Raw genomic sequence first — 13,637 nt, 5'->3', positions numbered from 1 at the left:
AACCACAGAACTCTACCCGAGTTTTCCCAACCCGTTCGACCATCGCGTACGGGCGCACACACAACGAGAACGAGCGCTCGCGCCGCGTGCATGCCGCTTAGTACTTCCAATGGAAAGTGTAATAAGGGGGATTTCCCCCTTTCTGCCTGGCTGCCCCGGCCCCACAACGGGTGTGGATACCTCCTATTATATAATAAACAGACCCGTAGAGAACTTTTTGTTGTAGCTCCATGGGACAAACGGGGAGGGGTCTCGCCTGAAATACACTTGTCTGGGTCCTCTATTTACACGTCAGCATTCAGAGATCGACAACTTTGTCAATCGCTCATCATGTCAGTGGGAGTCCCCATCTTATGCCATTTATAGTCATTACCAGTCTGCAATAACTCAATGAATCATCATAAAAATTCAGCCAAGATATGTATTCTCAACTTGAGATCGATAAGACACCTCGAAAAAGAGCATCATCAAGTGTGACAGCCACAGTCGAACAGACTAGAATGCATATTCACAGAATTCCCTGAGACTGATGAGAACATCGGTAGATTGGATAAAGTTAAAAGAAAAAAAATCTGAGGCAATACAAAGATATGAAATAAAATTGTGATAACTTTTGGGTAGATGAATACAATAAATGAAATAAAATGTTAAAGATATAATGATTATTTTCTTAAAAAATCTTACTCAATAAAGCTGTGACCTTTCCATTTCCTTTTCGTGTGCTTATCACACTTACTGAACATTTTGTAAATGATAGATAAAGCAAAAAGAAATCAAAAGGGTTACATTCAGTTTATGGCTTATCAACTAGGGCTTAATCCGGTGAGTGTTTCAAACTCAATGTGAATCATGGAGCATAATCTATGCGTTGCACTTAAAGGGACTGTACAGCACTGGTTGAGGTGAGGATTCAGGTTTATAACATTCCTAAGTGAGATAATGAGAAACCTCTTATGAAATATCAAAGAGCATGTAATTTTAAGAGGGATTCAATGTTTATTTGATGAAAATTGACTTTCAAATGGCTGAGATATCCAAAAAAAAAGTGTTAATAATAAAAGGCGACAGGCAACGCCTTTTATTGGGATCTCTTTGTTCCAGTTCCACCTTGCTTTTGGATATCTCATCCATTTCAAAACCGATTTTCATCATATAAATTTTTTACTCACCTTACTTGGAATTGCATGCTCTTTAACATCTCATAGAGTGTTTTCTGAATATCTCGCAGTAAATCCTCACCTCAACCAAAACTGTACGTTCCCTTTAAAGTGATGAATAACAGCATTTATACTGGAATACAACATGAATGCAATGCGCAATGCGTCACTTTTCTTTGAAAACACACCCCCCCCCCCCCCACACACACACACACATACACACTGTGACACACACTCACCACAACTTCTTCGGCGTACAATTTTGGCGACCGGGAGCACTCACTCCTGACCCATCCCCAGCGCTATACTGTAATCAATGCCCCTACCACCACCACCCCATCCCATGGTAACCTATACAGTAACAGAAAACGTGTGTCTTGCAATGCACCTACTTCGTTCAGCGTGATTGCGAAACTGTTTTTTTACGAAGGTTACTCGTTGTTGTTGTTTTTTTTATTTGCTTGATTTTTTTTCCTTCTTCCCGCCGGGGATTCCCCACGATGTACCGCGCCCCTAATCCCTTGCGCAAGTTGTTTTATGCATAGACTACATGATGTGCAACGCAACGGACTTTTATACGCAGACCCAACGATAAGGACAAGAGTGAGGTTGTGCTTCCAGCGCCTGTCAGATCTCATATAGATACGTTGCGGCAACTTGTTGCGATAAAAAAATGAGTTCTTCCAGACATTTCTTGGTTCCTAACATATTTTGACGTCTCTTGCGTATGTAACTGCGAAAAGAAAGGTGTGTGCGTGCTAGTATTGACCATGAAGGTGCCTTGATTTTCTTCTGACGGTAATCACGACACTGCACTATCGTCTTGCTCAACGTCAACGTGGAAGAACCAAGAAAACAGTCGGGGTACGTAGGCCTTCCTACCAGCCATATGCACCTCAGTTTATGTCAAGACTGAACTTCACTCGAGTCATCGACATCGGAGCTGCCGCTGGTGCATTGCTCGGCAACTGAAGAACTGGCCTGTTAATTTCTAGCTGTTTTCCTTCGACGTTCTGTTGTGTTGTGCTGTTCCTTTTGTTCAGTCGATGACGTTTGAATGCTGATAGTTTGGTTTGATTTGACTGAAAAAAACAACAACAACAACAATAAACCGATATGCGCCACTGAAGTCGATCATCTGTGAGCTGGTCGACGTAGTCATTGGTTCCGAACTATGGAGCAGAGGTCATAGACATACAAACGATCCAGCCCTTGCCACGAAAGTTAGGTCTGAGACATACAAGGGCCTAGCCAGAATAGAAAGAACTAAGAAGAAAAAAATAGAGGAAAATGGAGGAACACAAAGATATCAACATCCTGAGACTGACCATCGAATTAAGAGGGTATATTGTGGAGTATGTGGACCCAAAGTCTATCTTAAATCGTATGACGTCACTCAGGATCCAGCATCGTAAAGGTTAGTATGGAATTGAGACCCAAGTACACAGTAAGATATTGTGTCAGTTGTGAATCAAGTTCTGTATTTCTTAAACAATACAGAGATGAAGATATCTAAAGAGACGCAGCAGAGAGCCGGGAAGGAGGGTGGGGGGGGGGGGGGATTGGATGGGGAGGGGAGAGAGAGTAAATGTTGGGGGAAAATAGCTATTTGTGTCAATATAACATTCTGTCACTTTTTGTACTCCTTATTGCCTCCACCAAGGAAGGAGCTAGTTACTGTAAAACGAGGAATGTTCGCATGCATTTTAATTTCGCAAATTTCCCGAGCGGCAACATTCGCGAAATTAAAATGCACGTGAAAGTTTTTGCTTACACAATATGCACTGGACACCAGTGGCAATTCGTGAAAATTTCACGCCGTGTGAAAGGTCGTCGGCCTCAATTTGTGAAATTTTCATGCTGCGAATATACAGAGCTACCAAGTCTCATGCATTGTGAGTGAGACTCAAGCATTTAGGGTCTGTCTCACGATCTCACGCATGACACCCATTTTTCTCGCGCATTGGGAGCATAGTTTAAAAGATTAAAGTGAGAGTTGCAATTGAAGGCATATTTCCCTTTTGTCTCGTAAAATAAGTAAAGTATAGTCACTTAAGTATGCACCAGCTTGCACCATTAAGAGCTAAAAATTGAAAAAGCTCCCTACCATGGGAGGGCGGACACCCCCTTCCCACACCCCCCCCCCCCACTCAGTCGCTTCGCATTCTCGCTCAATGCGCGCGCCCTGACATGAGGCAAATCTCTCGTTTGAAGAAGCTACACCCCTGTAGACAATGCCAGTGTATATCTTGGCAATCAAGGACTTAAAAACCCAAGGTATAAAACACCTGTTTCTTGACCCTGGCCTAATCTAAGCATCAGTCACCGCGGGGGGGGGGGGGGGGGGGGGGGGGGGGGGGGGGGGGGGGGGGTGGGCAGATTGTTTTGGTTTTGGCATGGGCTATGTAGCTCCATGGTGCGTGTCGACAAACTTCTACAATGCTCTCCTTCTTATTCCTGTATTTTCGTTATTAATGGGTCAAATTTTTTCGTTCGAAATTCAAAACGGATGACTATAGAATTTCTCAATAGAATATAAAATCTAAAACTTTAGAAAGAATAGAGAAAATTGAGTGCACTTTGAATGGTCTGCCACGGGCAGATATCCTTATCATGCTCTTACGTAATATGACAGCTGTTGCAGTCATTAAACCCTGGCTTGGCCTCCAGGTTTGCCACGCCTGAGTAGAGAGTTATTTTGCAGTGGACAAATACATTGGATCTACTCCCACTTCTCAAACGACGAATCGTTAGGGGGGTATAGCACCCCATCAGCTTCGTTTAGCGATGGGGTCTCACCTCAAACGGGGGTTTGACGGCATGAGATGCTGACTGAGTCATGAAAATCTCACTCATAAAAAATTTTTGAACTTGGCATCTTTGGAATATAATGTTTTACAGTATGTCTTCACTGGTGTTTACAGTTTGTTTTGTCTGTGTGCAAAATAACTCAAAAAGTTGGAAACGGATTTGGATGAATTAATACAGGAAAGATTGAGAATGACATGAGGAACAGATAATCAAATTTTGGTTGTGATCCAGGAATTTGAATGAATTTTATGAGGGATTTTCAATATTTTAGAGTGATATTTTGGCAGATAGGGTCAATGAACTTGGGAGTTCCAGTTGCGCATTTTTGAGGTTTGCATGTCATACGTGCACTAAAGTGGGTGCTCTGTTGGGGTGATGTGTTGTGCAACTGGAAGCTGATGACGTATCAAAAGGCTTCTATATTGGATAATCGGGCAATTTTCAGCATGCATACGCATGAGTGAAAATCCCCATCTCTTGACAAGATTTGGTGGAAATGAGCTGCTTGGTGGAGGTCTGCACTTTCAGAGAGCTTCTCTAGTACTCGTAGCAGTGTATTTGTCAACACAAATCAAATGCAGGTATAGGAACAACAAGAAAATTTCAATATTCAATACCATGAGACTTGACTTTAAACATAATATTATGTTTGCTAATATTGGATTGGGTTAGATTGGATTGGATTTGTTTATTCAATACTCCATTAAAAAAACATACAAACAAACAAACAGAGAAAATACACAACATATAAGTACAAATACATTACATTCAAATTCATGTCGTCAAGTGTGTATAATTAAGTAACTGACATGACTGCAACGGATACAAAATATAAACATCAACACAAAAAAATTATGAAGCATAAGAACTTGACAGGAAGGCAGAGCCTTATATGAAGCCAAGTCCTGTAACATGTACCAAATGAATACCATATTAATTACAGAGTTACAAACAGCAACACACACACAAATATTAAAGTAAGTTTCACACATTTTGGCTCCCTCCTGCCAAATTTTCTGAATTTAAGCTTAGCTATTTAAATCTGAACACGGCATTTTGTTTGTTTGTTTTCTTTAGAAACATCTCAACATGGAGTTTTAGGATTGACCTGCATTTAACTTACCATACTGCACATTTAAGCTTTTTGTAGGCCAACTTTCTTTGAACTGTTTATGATTATAGTGGCAAGCTTTGTTTGTTTGTTTGAATTTTTGTCATTTCTTTGTTGTACAGGTATCATATTCTTATCAATGGAATCCTTCAATAGAATATTGATTGAAGACATGAAAATCAATTGAACAATGTGTGGCATCTTTTTTAGCCTTCCATAATGATGGGTCCTATCATTTAAATCTGAAGGGACTATGTTCTTGCTGTGTATTTGCATAAATTTATCTTCTCCTGATAGCGAAAGCGAGAAGCATCATTTTTCTGTCCTCATTAACAATCTAAACTTTCAGCAGCTTAGATCTACGACCACTAAACTTGCACCATAGGTTCATAACCTAAAGATGCCAGTCAAAATCAGATCAGATCAAATAGGAATGAAGTCTGACATGTTCAAAGGTCATATTATATGATGAATGAACTTTCCCTGATAAGCACTGTCCTCATACAGTGTTGTGGTGTACCAGTACTCTCAATAACTTTCCACAGCTATACAAGTCTTGTATGAGCTGTGACCATCCAATTCACACCACAGGTACATCACCTAAAGATGCAGGTCAGGTTTGAATATTGGTGAATTTAGACAAGTTTGGAGGTCAAATGGTCAATGAACTTTTCCTGATAAGCACTGTACACATAATTTTCATTCATTCATTCGTTCATTTTCCATCTCCAACAAACATATTTTTTTTTCTTTACAGAAGATAAGTGCATATATTGATGTACAAAGTATAATAAGTGAAATTTATAAGTATACCATTCACAATTAGGAAGGTTAATAGAAAATTGACCAAAACAGTTATGGTGCTTTCACTAATTGACAGGGCTTTGAGATATGACCACAAAACTCACACCACAGGTAGGCACCTACAGTGTACATCACCTAAAAATGCAGTTGGAATATTTATTGTGTAGGACAATGTCGTATGTTAAAAGGTCGATGAACTTGCATTGAAAAAAAAGAAAAACACTTTTATAATCACAAATTGTGACATGTAGATGAGACATCACTTTGGGTTTGCCTCTTCTCTCACTACATCTGGAAGATGTACTGTACTGTACGCCAAATATTTCGTGAGGTTTTTATTTTCGTGAATTTCGTGAGTCAGCTGCTATTCGTGAAATTAAAGACACAAAAATATTGACTCTAATGCCGATAGTTGGAAAGTCCCGATTCACGAAAATTTAGACTCGCCAAATATATGGCGTATACAATATGTGTACAGTAAGACCTCAATTATTAGGCCATCAGTTATCCAGATTCTCTGTTATTCGGTTGTCGACTGGCTGACATTTTTGTATGTTTTTATGTCTTTATTTGTTTTTATGTATCTTAATCAAGGTCCTGCTGTACATGAATTTAGACTGAGTAATGTATGTCTTCATATCCCTTTACCTGGTACCATATCTTCCCAATATGAAACATGAAAGAGAAAGAGAAAAAGGCATAAAGTTGGCCATACCACACGACCCTTTCCATTGCACATATTTTAGGACTGGATTTTAAAATGATAACAAAAAACAACACCAACTTTGCTTTGTATCATTTAGAGTTTTCAGAGGTTCATGATGCCAGTAGCCGTAGCAGACGCGAGGGAATGGACAAACTTCTCAACGTTATAGATGGCATGACTGACCAAAGAGGTGTCTACAAAATCTTTGTGGAAGCCCTTAGGAAATCAGGTGGGTTCATACAGCTGTAGCTATAAGTGCCTCATAATATGCCCTGTGAGCTACGATAAGCCTTATCAGGGCTGCCAACTCTCACGCATTGAGCGTGAGACTCACGCATTTTGGTCCTTTCTCACTCTAAAACTTTATTTCATTTGCATGCATTTCTATTGATCTCACTCTTTTTGACTCCTAAATTATAGCATTGGTCTATGGGAGTCTCACTCTCAACTAGTTTCCAGTGTTGGCAGCCCTGCTATATACAGTAGATTGTCATAGCTGTGTTTGCTTCTGGGCATGATCACCTTTTTGGATTGCCTTTGTTCTGTTACCAGATGGTGATGGTGATGGTAGAGATGGAGTCTTCAAGCCTGAGCTTACCGATACTTGCTCCCAATGGGGGCAAAATGTTGAGGCTTGCACCCCGTAATCCCACCATACTTCTGATCTGAATATATATCGCAAAATGTGAAATACAATTGTTTTCTACCTCAAGTCTCGGGGTGAAATCAAAGGGTACATTTCACCATGTAAATAAAGTCTGTTACGTGTTACGTGGGCCACAAAAACAGACGTTGTCACTCATGTCAGGCCTAGTGGGTGATAAGCGTCGGCCATGTCGGAGCATGTACATTGTACTATATGTGCATCGCGATTGCAACTAGTAGGCCTACTACGCAACGCACCTTTACTGCAAAGCAACTAGGTCTATCGTTGAAATGACATTTTTTTTGTCTTTCTTTTTTGAGTATGCCTTGTCGGCCTTACGGTTTATGCTGTATGATAGTTTGTCATGGATGGGATTTCATATTTGTAGTAGAAGAATGAACTGTAACTTCAATGGAGTAAAATTTAACTGGTAGATTTTAGCAAATTCAATAGCCCAGAATGAAAAGTGCATGGCCTGAGAATGAAAATCTAGATTTAAAACAAAATGAAGATAATGTGGCTCAGCACTGAATTACTGACTACTAGTATTCATAACACAGGGCACACGTACAGAGACCTCATTTCCTTTGGGGATATAACTACATTGGTTCATACCCATATTGAAGGGTTTGTAGCAATATTAAAAAGCTAAAACCTAGGCAACATGCTGGACTATTTTACACAAATCTTTACGTCTGCTAATTCACATATTCTGCCCAGCAATTCTTAAAGGGTGTGTACAGTTCTGGTCGAGGTGAAGATTTAGCTTTTAACGTTTTGTGAGATATTCAGAAACCACTCTATGAGATATCAAAGAGCATGCGGTTCTAAGGGGTATCAAAAGTTTATTCGGTGAAAATCGGTTTTGAAATGGCTGAGATATCCAAAAACAATGTAAAACAAAGAGATACTAATAAAGTTGGGGCATGTCGCCTTTTATTATTAGCACTTTTTTGGATATCTCAGCCATTTGAAAACCAATTTTCATCAAATAAATGTTGAATCCTTCTTAAAATTACATGCTCTTTCATATTTCATTAGAGGCTTTTCATTATCTCACTTAGGAATGTTCAAAACATGAATCCCTATCTCAACCAGTACTGTACAGTCCCTTTAATGGCATTTAATACCGGTACCGGTACATGATTTCTATGATCCCCACCCCCTGCCCATGTGAGTTGGACGAGCCCATTCAGGCATTAAATTGCCAAAGCCCCACTCAAAAGCGTTTGTGATACAATAGGAACTAGGATGTATTGTACATCTAATTTGATAGCTGGGGGGGGGGGGATCTTATCTATGCTGTTCAGTGAACAGAGCACAAGAAGGGTTAATAATGGAACAGGATCAGAGCCCCATTTCATATAAAAAGATGATACAATAGCAGCTCTTGCTAGAATGGCAACTTCCCATAGCATAGCCAATTAGGAAGCTGAATTCTTGTCATTACCATGACAATTGTCATTCCACCAAGCGTTGTGATCATATCAACTTTTTATGAAGAGGGGCCCAGGTACTGTATATTTTTCTGTCTGAATAGTGAAACATCACTTTACACATTTACATTGTATCAATAGGCCTACAGGCATACTATACGGACAGAAATAGACAAAAATATGTCCAGTCTACTTCGTAATTTTTCAGCTGGTCACAAGTGGTGAATTCTCTCTTTAAATGTGATTTGATTTGAATTGGTGGCAGGAAACAAGTACCTGTATGATGTCATCAATAACAAGGCAAGTTTTGATAAGGACTGGGAGATTTATAAGCTCTTGCTGGCAACTGAAGAGGACTACTCCAAGGTTAATCCACGAGAGCTGATGGTTCACCTGCCGTGCTTGAACGACACCGACAAGGAAGTGATAGGCGCCACCACCAATCAGCACGGAGCCATGTACGGTGCTTTCGAACTCTTCTCGCGTCTGGAGGCACAGCCACCATCCACGGTCAACCAGCTGATCAGGGGGCTGAAGGAGGTGAAACAGGTGCACCTAGCCAGGGAACTCCGAAAAGCTGCTACCGGACTGTTGAAAGGTATACCGCAAAATATCATTATTTTTCACGCAATACAATTTTTGTGTACATGTGTGTGTGTGTGCTGAGCAGCTCAAAAACAAATTTGCGAGTTCTTTGTTTCACGCTGCGCAATTGCTTGTGTGCGTAATCCCATGATTTGACTTTTCACTGCATGATAGTCAATTTGGTGTATAATTTGCGCTAACCAGAAGAAGCTAGTGTGAATTCCACCAAAATTGATATACCAGAAATATTTTCGCATTTTACAGTAACCCTGCCACAGTAGCAGGCTGATATAAATGGTGTCATCATTCTCTTGTGATGTATCACATGATGAAATTGTTGACTGCTCCGTGTACCTGGAAGTTGTATCGTGCAGTGGAAAATTTATGTTAAAATTCTCTGAGGCCCGCTGGCACAAGTGTCGGTGTAATTGTGTACAAGCAGCCTGTATATAGTATCAATTAATGTACTGTACAAGTGGTTTCTTTTGCGGTGGTTTTATTTTTGCGCTTTTCATGCTATGTGGTTGAACCGCGAATTTAACATCACGCAAAAATATTTTGAACTCATTGCTTGTTACAACGCTATAATTACCGACCGCAAATTTAAACACACACGAAAAAGTCGGCACCAATGGAAACCGCGAAAGTTTCTGTACGCGAAAGAAACCACTTTTACAGTACCGGTAGTTAAAATTGGAGGCTGTTTGGTTTTATTCTTGTTTCAGGTGTTCCTCAAATACCGGTACTTCCCATGGAAGGAAGCCAAAGAGACCCACCCGTACTGCATAGTCTATTTTGGAACAAATAGTTGATACATCAGCAAATGATCTCCCATAAAGTGTGTGATTACCTATTGTGAAGACAATGTTGACAACATCCTCGTGTATGGATTTGGCTGTAAAATGAAGGTATAGATAAGATTGTTATGTGCCTGATCAGTATTACCCTTTATTTACATTTTATTTGTTGACTTTTATGTCTTTCAAAACATTAATTTCCTTGAACAGGCATTGATATAGATCCCAGCAGCGACGATGATGACGGCGACGATGACGACAATGACAGAGGCTCCGGCAGCAGTGACAACGGCATTGATGGCAGCAGGCAAGGCGACAGTCATGGTGCCAATGGCTCTGGCAACGACGAGTCGGCAGGTGTGGCCAGCAGCATTGATGCGCTCCTCGACTTGAGTCCCAAAGGAGCCCAAGGTGGTTCCTCCCGAGCAGTGGAAGGTGCAGTGTTCTGTTTGATTGTCATAAATTTGATCAAGTTAACTAAACCGCACAGATTCATGGGAAGTGATAGGATCATTCTTCACGATCCGTGCACCGTGTGCAGTGAAAACTTTACTCCTGTACAGGATTTCCACAATCTCATTAAAGAAATGTGATATGTGGAGGTATTGCAGAGAGTAGCTAGAGGTCATTGTAATGGATTGATACTGTCCATATCAATGCCATGATAGGGCAGTTGTGACCATTGGACATATAACCCTTATATGTTGCTCACCCAATAATTGGGATCCACGCTGCTTCAGTAGGCACTGCTTAAGTGATAAATGCATGTGATTTGTTCGAACAAACTTTTTACATCTAACATTCACAGCTAAAGCAGAACCACAGACTCTAGACAAGTTTATATAATAGTTTTCATAATTAGTGTGCTAGCTTTGTTGAGATGGCACAATAAAAAACTGCTGGATTCAACCAACTAGTTGTGATTACTGGTATCTTTTCTGCTCACACAAGTTTCCACTGAACATTTTGCATGCCTTTTTTTTTTTTGTCCAATCTACAAATTGCAGTCCCTCCTTGTAGCAGTGGTGTTAAGGTTGCAGCTAGGCAGCCTGTCAAAGAATTCTCTTTGTTCGACTACCAACAAGAGCTGGCGGAGCCCGCCCTCAAGGGCAAGAATACCATCATCGTCGCACCAACGGGATCAGGAAAGACAAGAGTGGCAGTAGGAATAGCGAAATCCGTCCTAGAGAATAACCATGGAGCCAGTCCGAGACCTCGGAGGGTCGTCTTTGTGGTGAACAAGGTATCAGCAGTATCCATTTGGTTTGAATTTTACATTTGATGCATCACACGTTACTTTCCCCGAGGTATCGTACATGTAGTACCCCTGGGTAGTGCATTGTGTAGCGCCACCTCACTTCCACTCGAGGACAGCTGCAGAGAAATGCATGCACTGTGTGTGCGTGTACATAGTCATTCCCATGCCACTGCATGTTATACTCTGCATGCATGGTACGCTGTGCTAGCAATAGCGTGTGCTTCAGTGCAGTGCATGCAGTGTAGTGGTTAGCGCGCGCTAGCTCCAGCACCAAAACAATTTCCGCTTTTTAGCAACCCAGGGTACAACTTTTTAGAAAAATAAATAATTCAACAAAATGGCAGATTTTTATTTAGTACCCCGGGATACCATTTATGTCATCATTTGTTTGGAATCACGCTCCCCCATCCATTCAGAATCTCATTTCTCTATATCCTTGTGAACAAGCGAAAAGATGTGGTCGCTGCGTAATAGCTACAATTGTAGAGTGTCAGTTGAGAAGTATTCCTGTAAATGTGAGGATCAGGAGCAGAGCACGTACTTCTACACTTTAATTGAGTACTCTGCATAAGTTTGTAAAATCACAGATCTTGTCTGCAGTTCTACAGAGATTTGCTGGATTACATGCAGTTTCATGTTTCATTTACATTTCAAACTCTGTTTTTCCTCCACAAGACATATACACATACAAAAACAACAACAACAACAACAACCTGATGCAGAGCATGTGCAGTGTCCAAAAGTAGTAGAAAATGCAAGCAGCTGCCTTAATTTGACATTAATTTACAAAAGGAAAAAAAAATCAGTGATAATCATTCGTTATAGGTAAACATGCCTGTTGAGTATTTGATAGAGTATCTGGCAAACTGCTAACATAACAAATATGAAGACATAATACTTTGCATATGCTCGTATGTGGATATCTCTTGATCCAGAATACTCATTAACTGGGGGGGGGGATGGGTAATCTACTTCTCAAGAGGGCTGTTTGCATCAGGCAGTATTGCTGCATTGGTCGGGAAAAACCCGGTGTTCCCCAGATCAGTAACAGGAATAATGAAAAAAGTGCACTGATGATAGGCTCATTCACACACACTGAAAAAGCTCGAGTCAAATTGCAATTCAAATCGCAAAAAGAAAGTCACAATCTGAACCAGTCCACGAAGAATGATTTCCACTCAAATCACACAACTGCTCGTGATGGCCGAGTTTCGGAGTTTGACCTGACTTTAACCTTTGTCCTGTGCACCTTGCATTATTGGATATTAAAAAAAATAATGATAAAATTTTGCACAGCGTTTGATACATACTGCGCACTGCAAATAATCACAGCTGTTCAGAAAAAAAAAGTGTGAATCTTTCAGAAACATTGCACTTCTAGTTGTGCACAGATTGCAATTTGAATCTAACGAATAGTCACGATTATTATGTCCAAGCACATTTAAGAGAAGTGGTTTGATGTGCATCTCCTTTCAAATCGTGACCCAAATAGTCGCAACTATTGGTGGCTGTATGAATGGGTCTGATGTATACTCTTCATCTGAACAGGTCCCGCTCGTTGAGCAACAGAAGAGTGCCTTCCAGGAGTTCATCACAGCAGAGGAGGTGGTTGGGATCAGCGGGAACATGTCGGCCCAGGTGCCCCTGGAGGAACTCCTTGAGCAGTCCAGCGTGGTGATCCTCACAGCCCAGATCCTGGTGAACGGCATCAATGAGGGCCTGTCCCTGAACAAGATTGGACTCCTCATACTGGATGAGTGCCACAACACTCAGGTATAGATGAATCCGACTTCAGGGGACTGTAACTTTAAATATGGCAACCATACATTGTAACTGGGGGGCTTCCAATTAAAGAAGAACAAAAGCACTTTCAATGGGTTATGCAATGAGTCAGGTGCGTTGCTATGTCAGTGCATAAATTATCTTTTGTTATAGGCATACTTGAATCCCCCAGTTTGAAATTACCATTAAAAACATTCCAAAACTGAATTGGTCTAGCTATAGGACAGCTAACTCCACCACCCTGGTGAATGGTTTTCTCCTAAGAATTCACATTGCATTTGAAAAATAGACATGCTATCCGTATTGATTATTGGCAGCTAGTGAGCAATTAGTGGAGTTGGTGTCAGTTATTAGTAGGTTTTTTTTTTTTCCTTTTTTCAGAAGTAGTGACTAATGATGAATATTGTCAGATTTGTGGGAATGATTGTTTGATGTTAAACATTGATAGTTTCGTATGAATAGAGGTCAACATTCGATGTATACTGATTCCAGGCGTTGAACCCTTAGTGTGCCCAGCACAATTGGCTTAACTTGCCAAAAGAAG

General features: G+C 40.6%; 1 protein-coding gene across 1 annotated transcript in view; it reads left to right on the top strand.

The window, feature by feature from the left end:
- The first annotated feature begins 2,250 nt into the window (after nucleotides 1-2,250).
- Nucleotides 2,251-13,637, top strand: part of LOC139723127 (ATP-dependent RNA helicase DHX58-like) — a 30,082-nt gene continuing 18,695 nt past the window's right edge. The window contains exons 1-6 of the mRNA XM_071634393.1: nucleotides 2,251-2,574; nucleotides 6,687-6,818; nucleotides 8,937-9,269; nucleotides 10,264-10,488; nucleotides 11,061-11,296; nucleotides 12,860-13,084. Of these exons, the coding sequence (XP_071490494.1) occupies nucleotides 2,448-2,574; nucleotides 6,687-6,818; nucleotides 8,937-9,269; nucleotides 10,264-10,488; nucleotides 11,061-11,296; nucleotides 12,860-13,084 (1,278 nt within the window). The 5' untranslated portion in view covers nucleotides 2,251-2,447. The remainder of the gene's footprint in view (nucleotides 2,575-6,686; nucleotides 6,819-8,936; nucleotides 9,270-10,263; nucleotides 10,489-11,060; nucleotides 11,297-12,859; nucleotides 13,085-13,637) is intronic.

Source organism: Diadema antillarum, unplaced genomic scaffold (genome assembly GCF_040938485.1).
Source record: "Diadema antillarum isolate AM-2024a unplaced genomic scaffold, OU_Dant_1.0 scf00000181, whole genome shotgun sequence".
NCBI lineage: Eukaryota > Metazoa > Echinodermata > Echinoidea > Diadematoida > Diadematidae > Diadema > Diadema antillarum.
The sequence above is the reverse complement of the archived record's forward strand: the minus strand, read 5'-3'. Positions and strand labels throughout refer to the sequence as shown.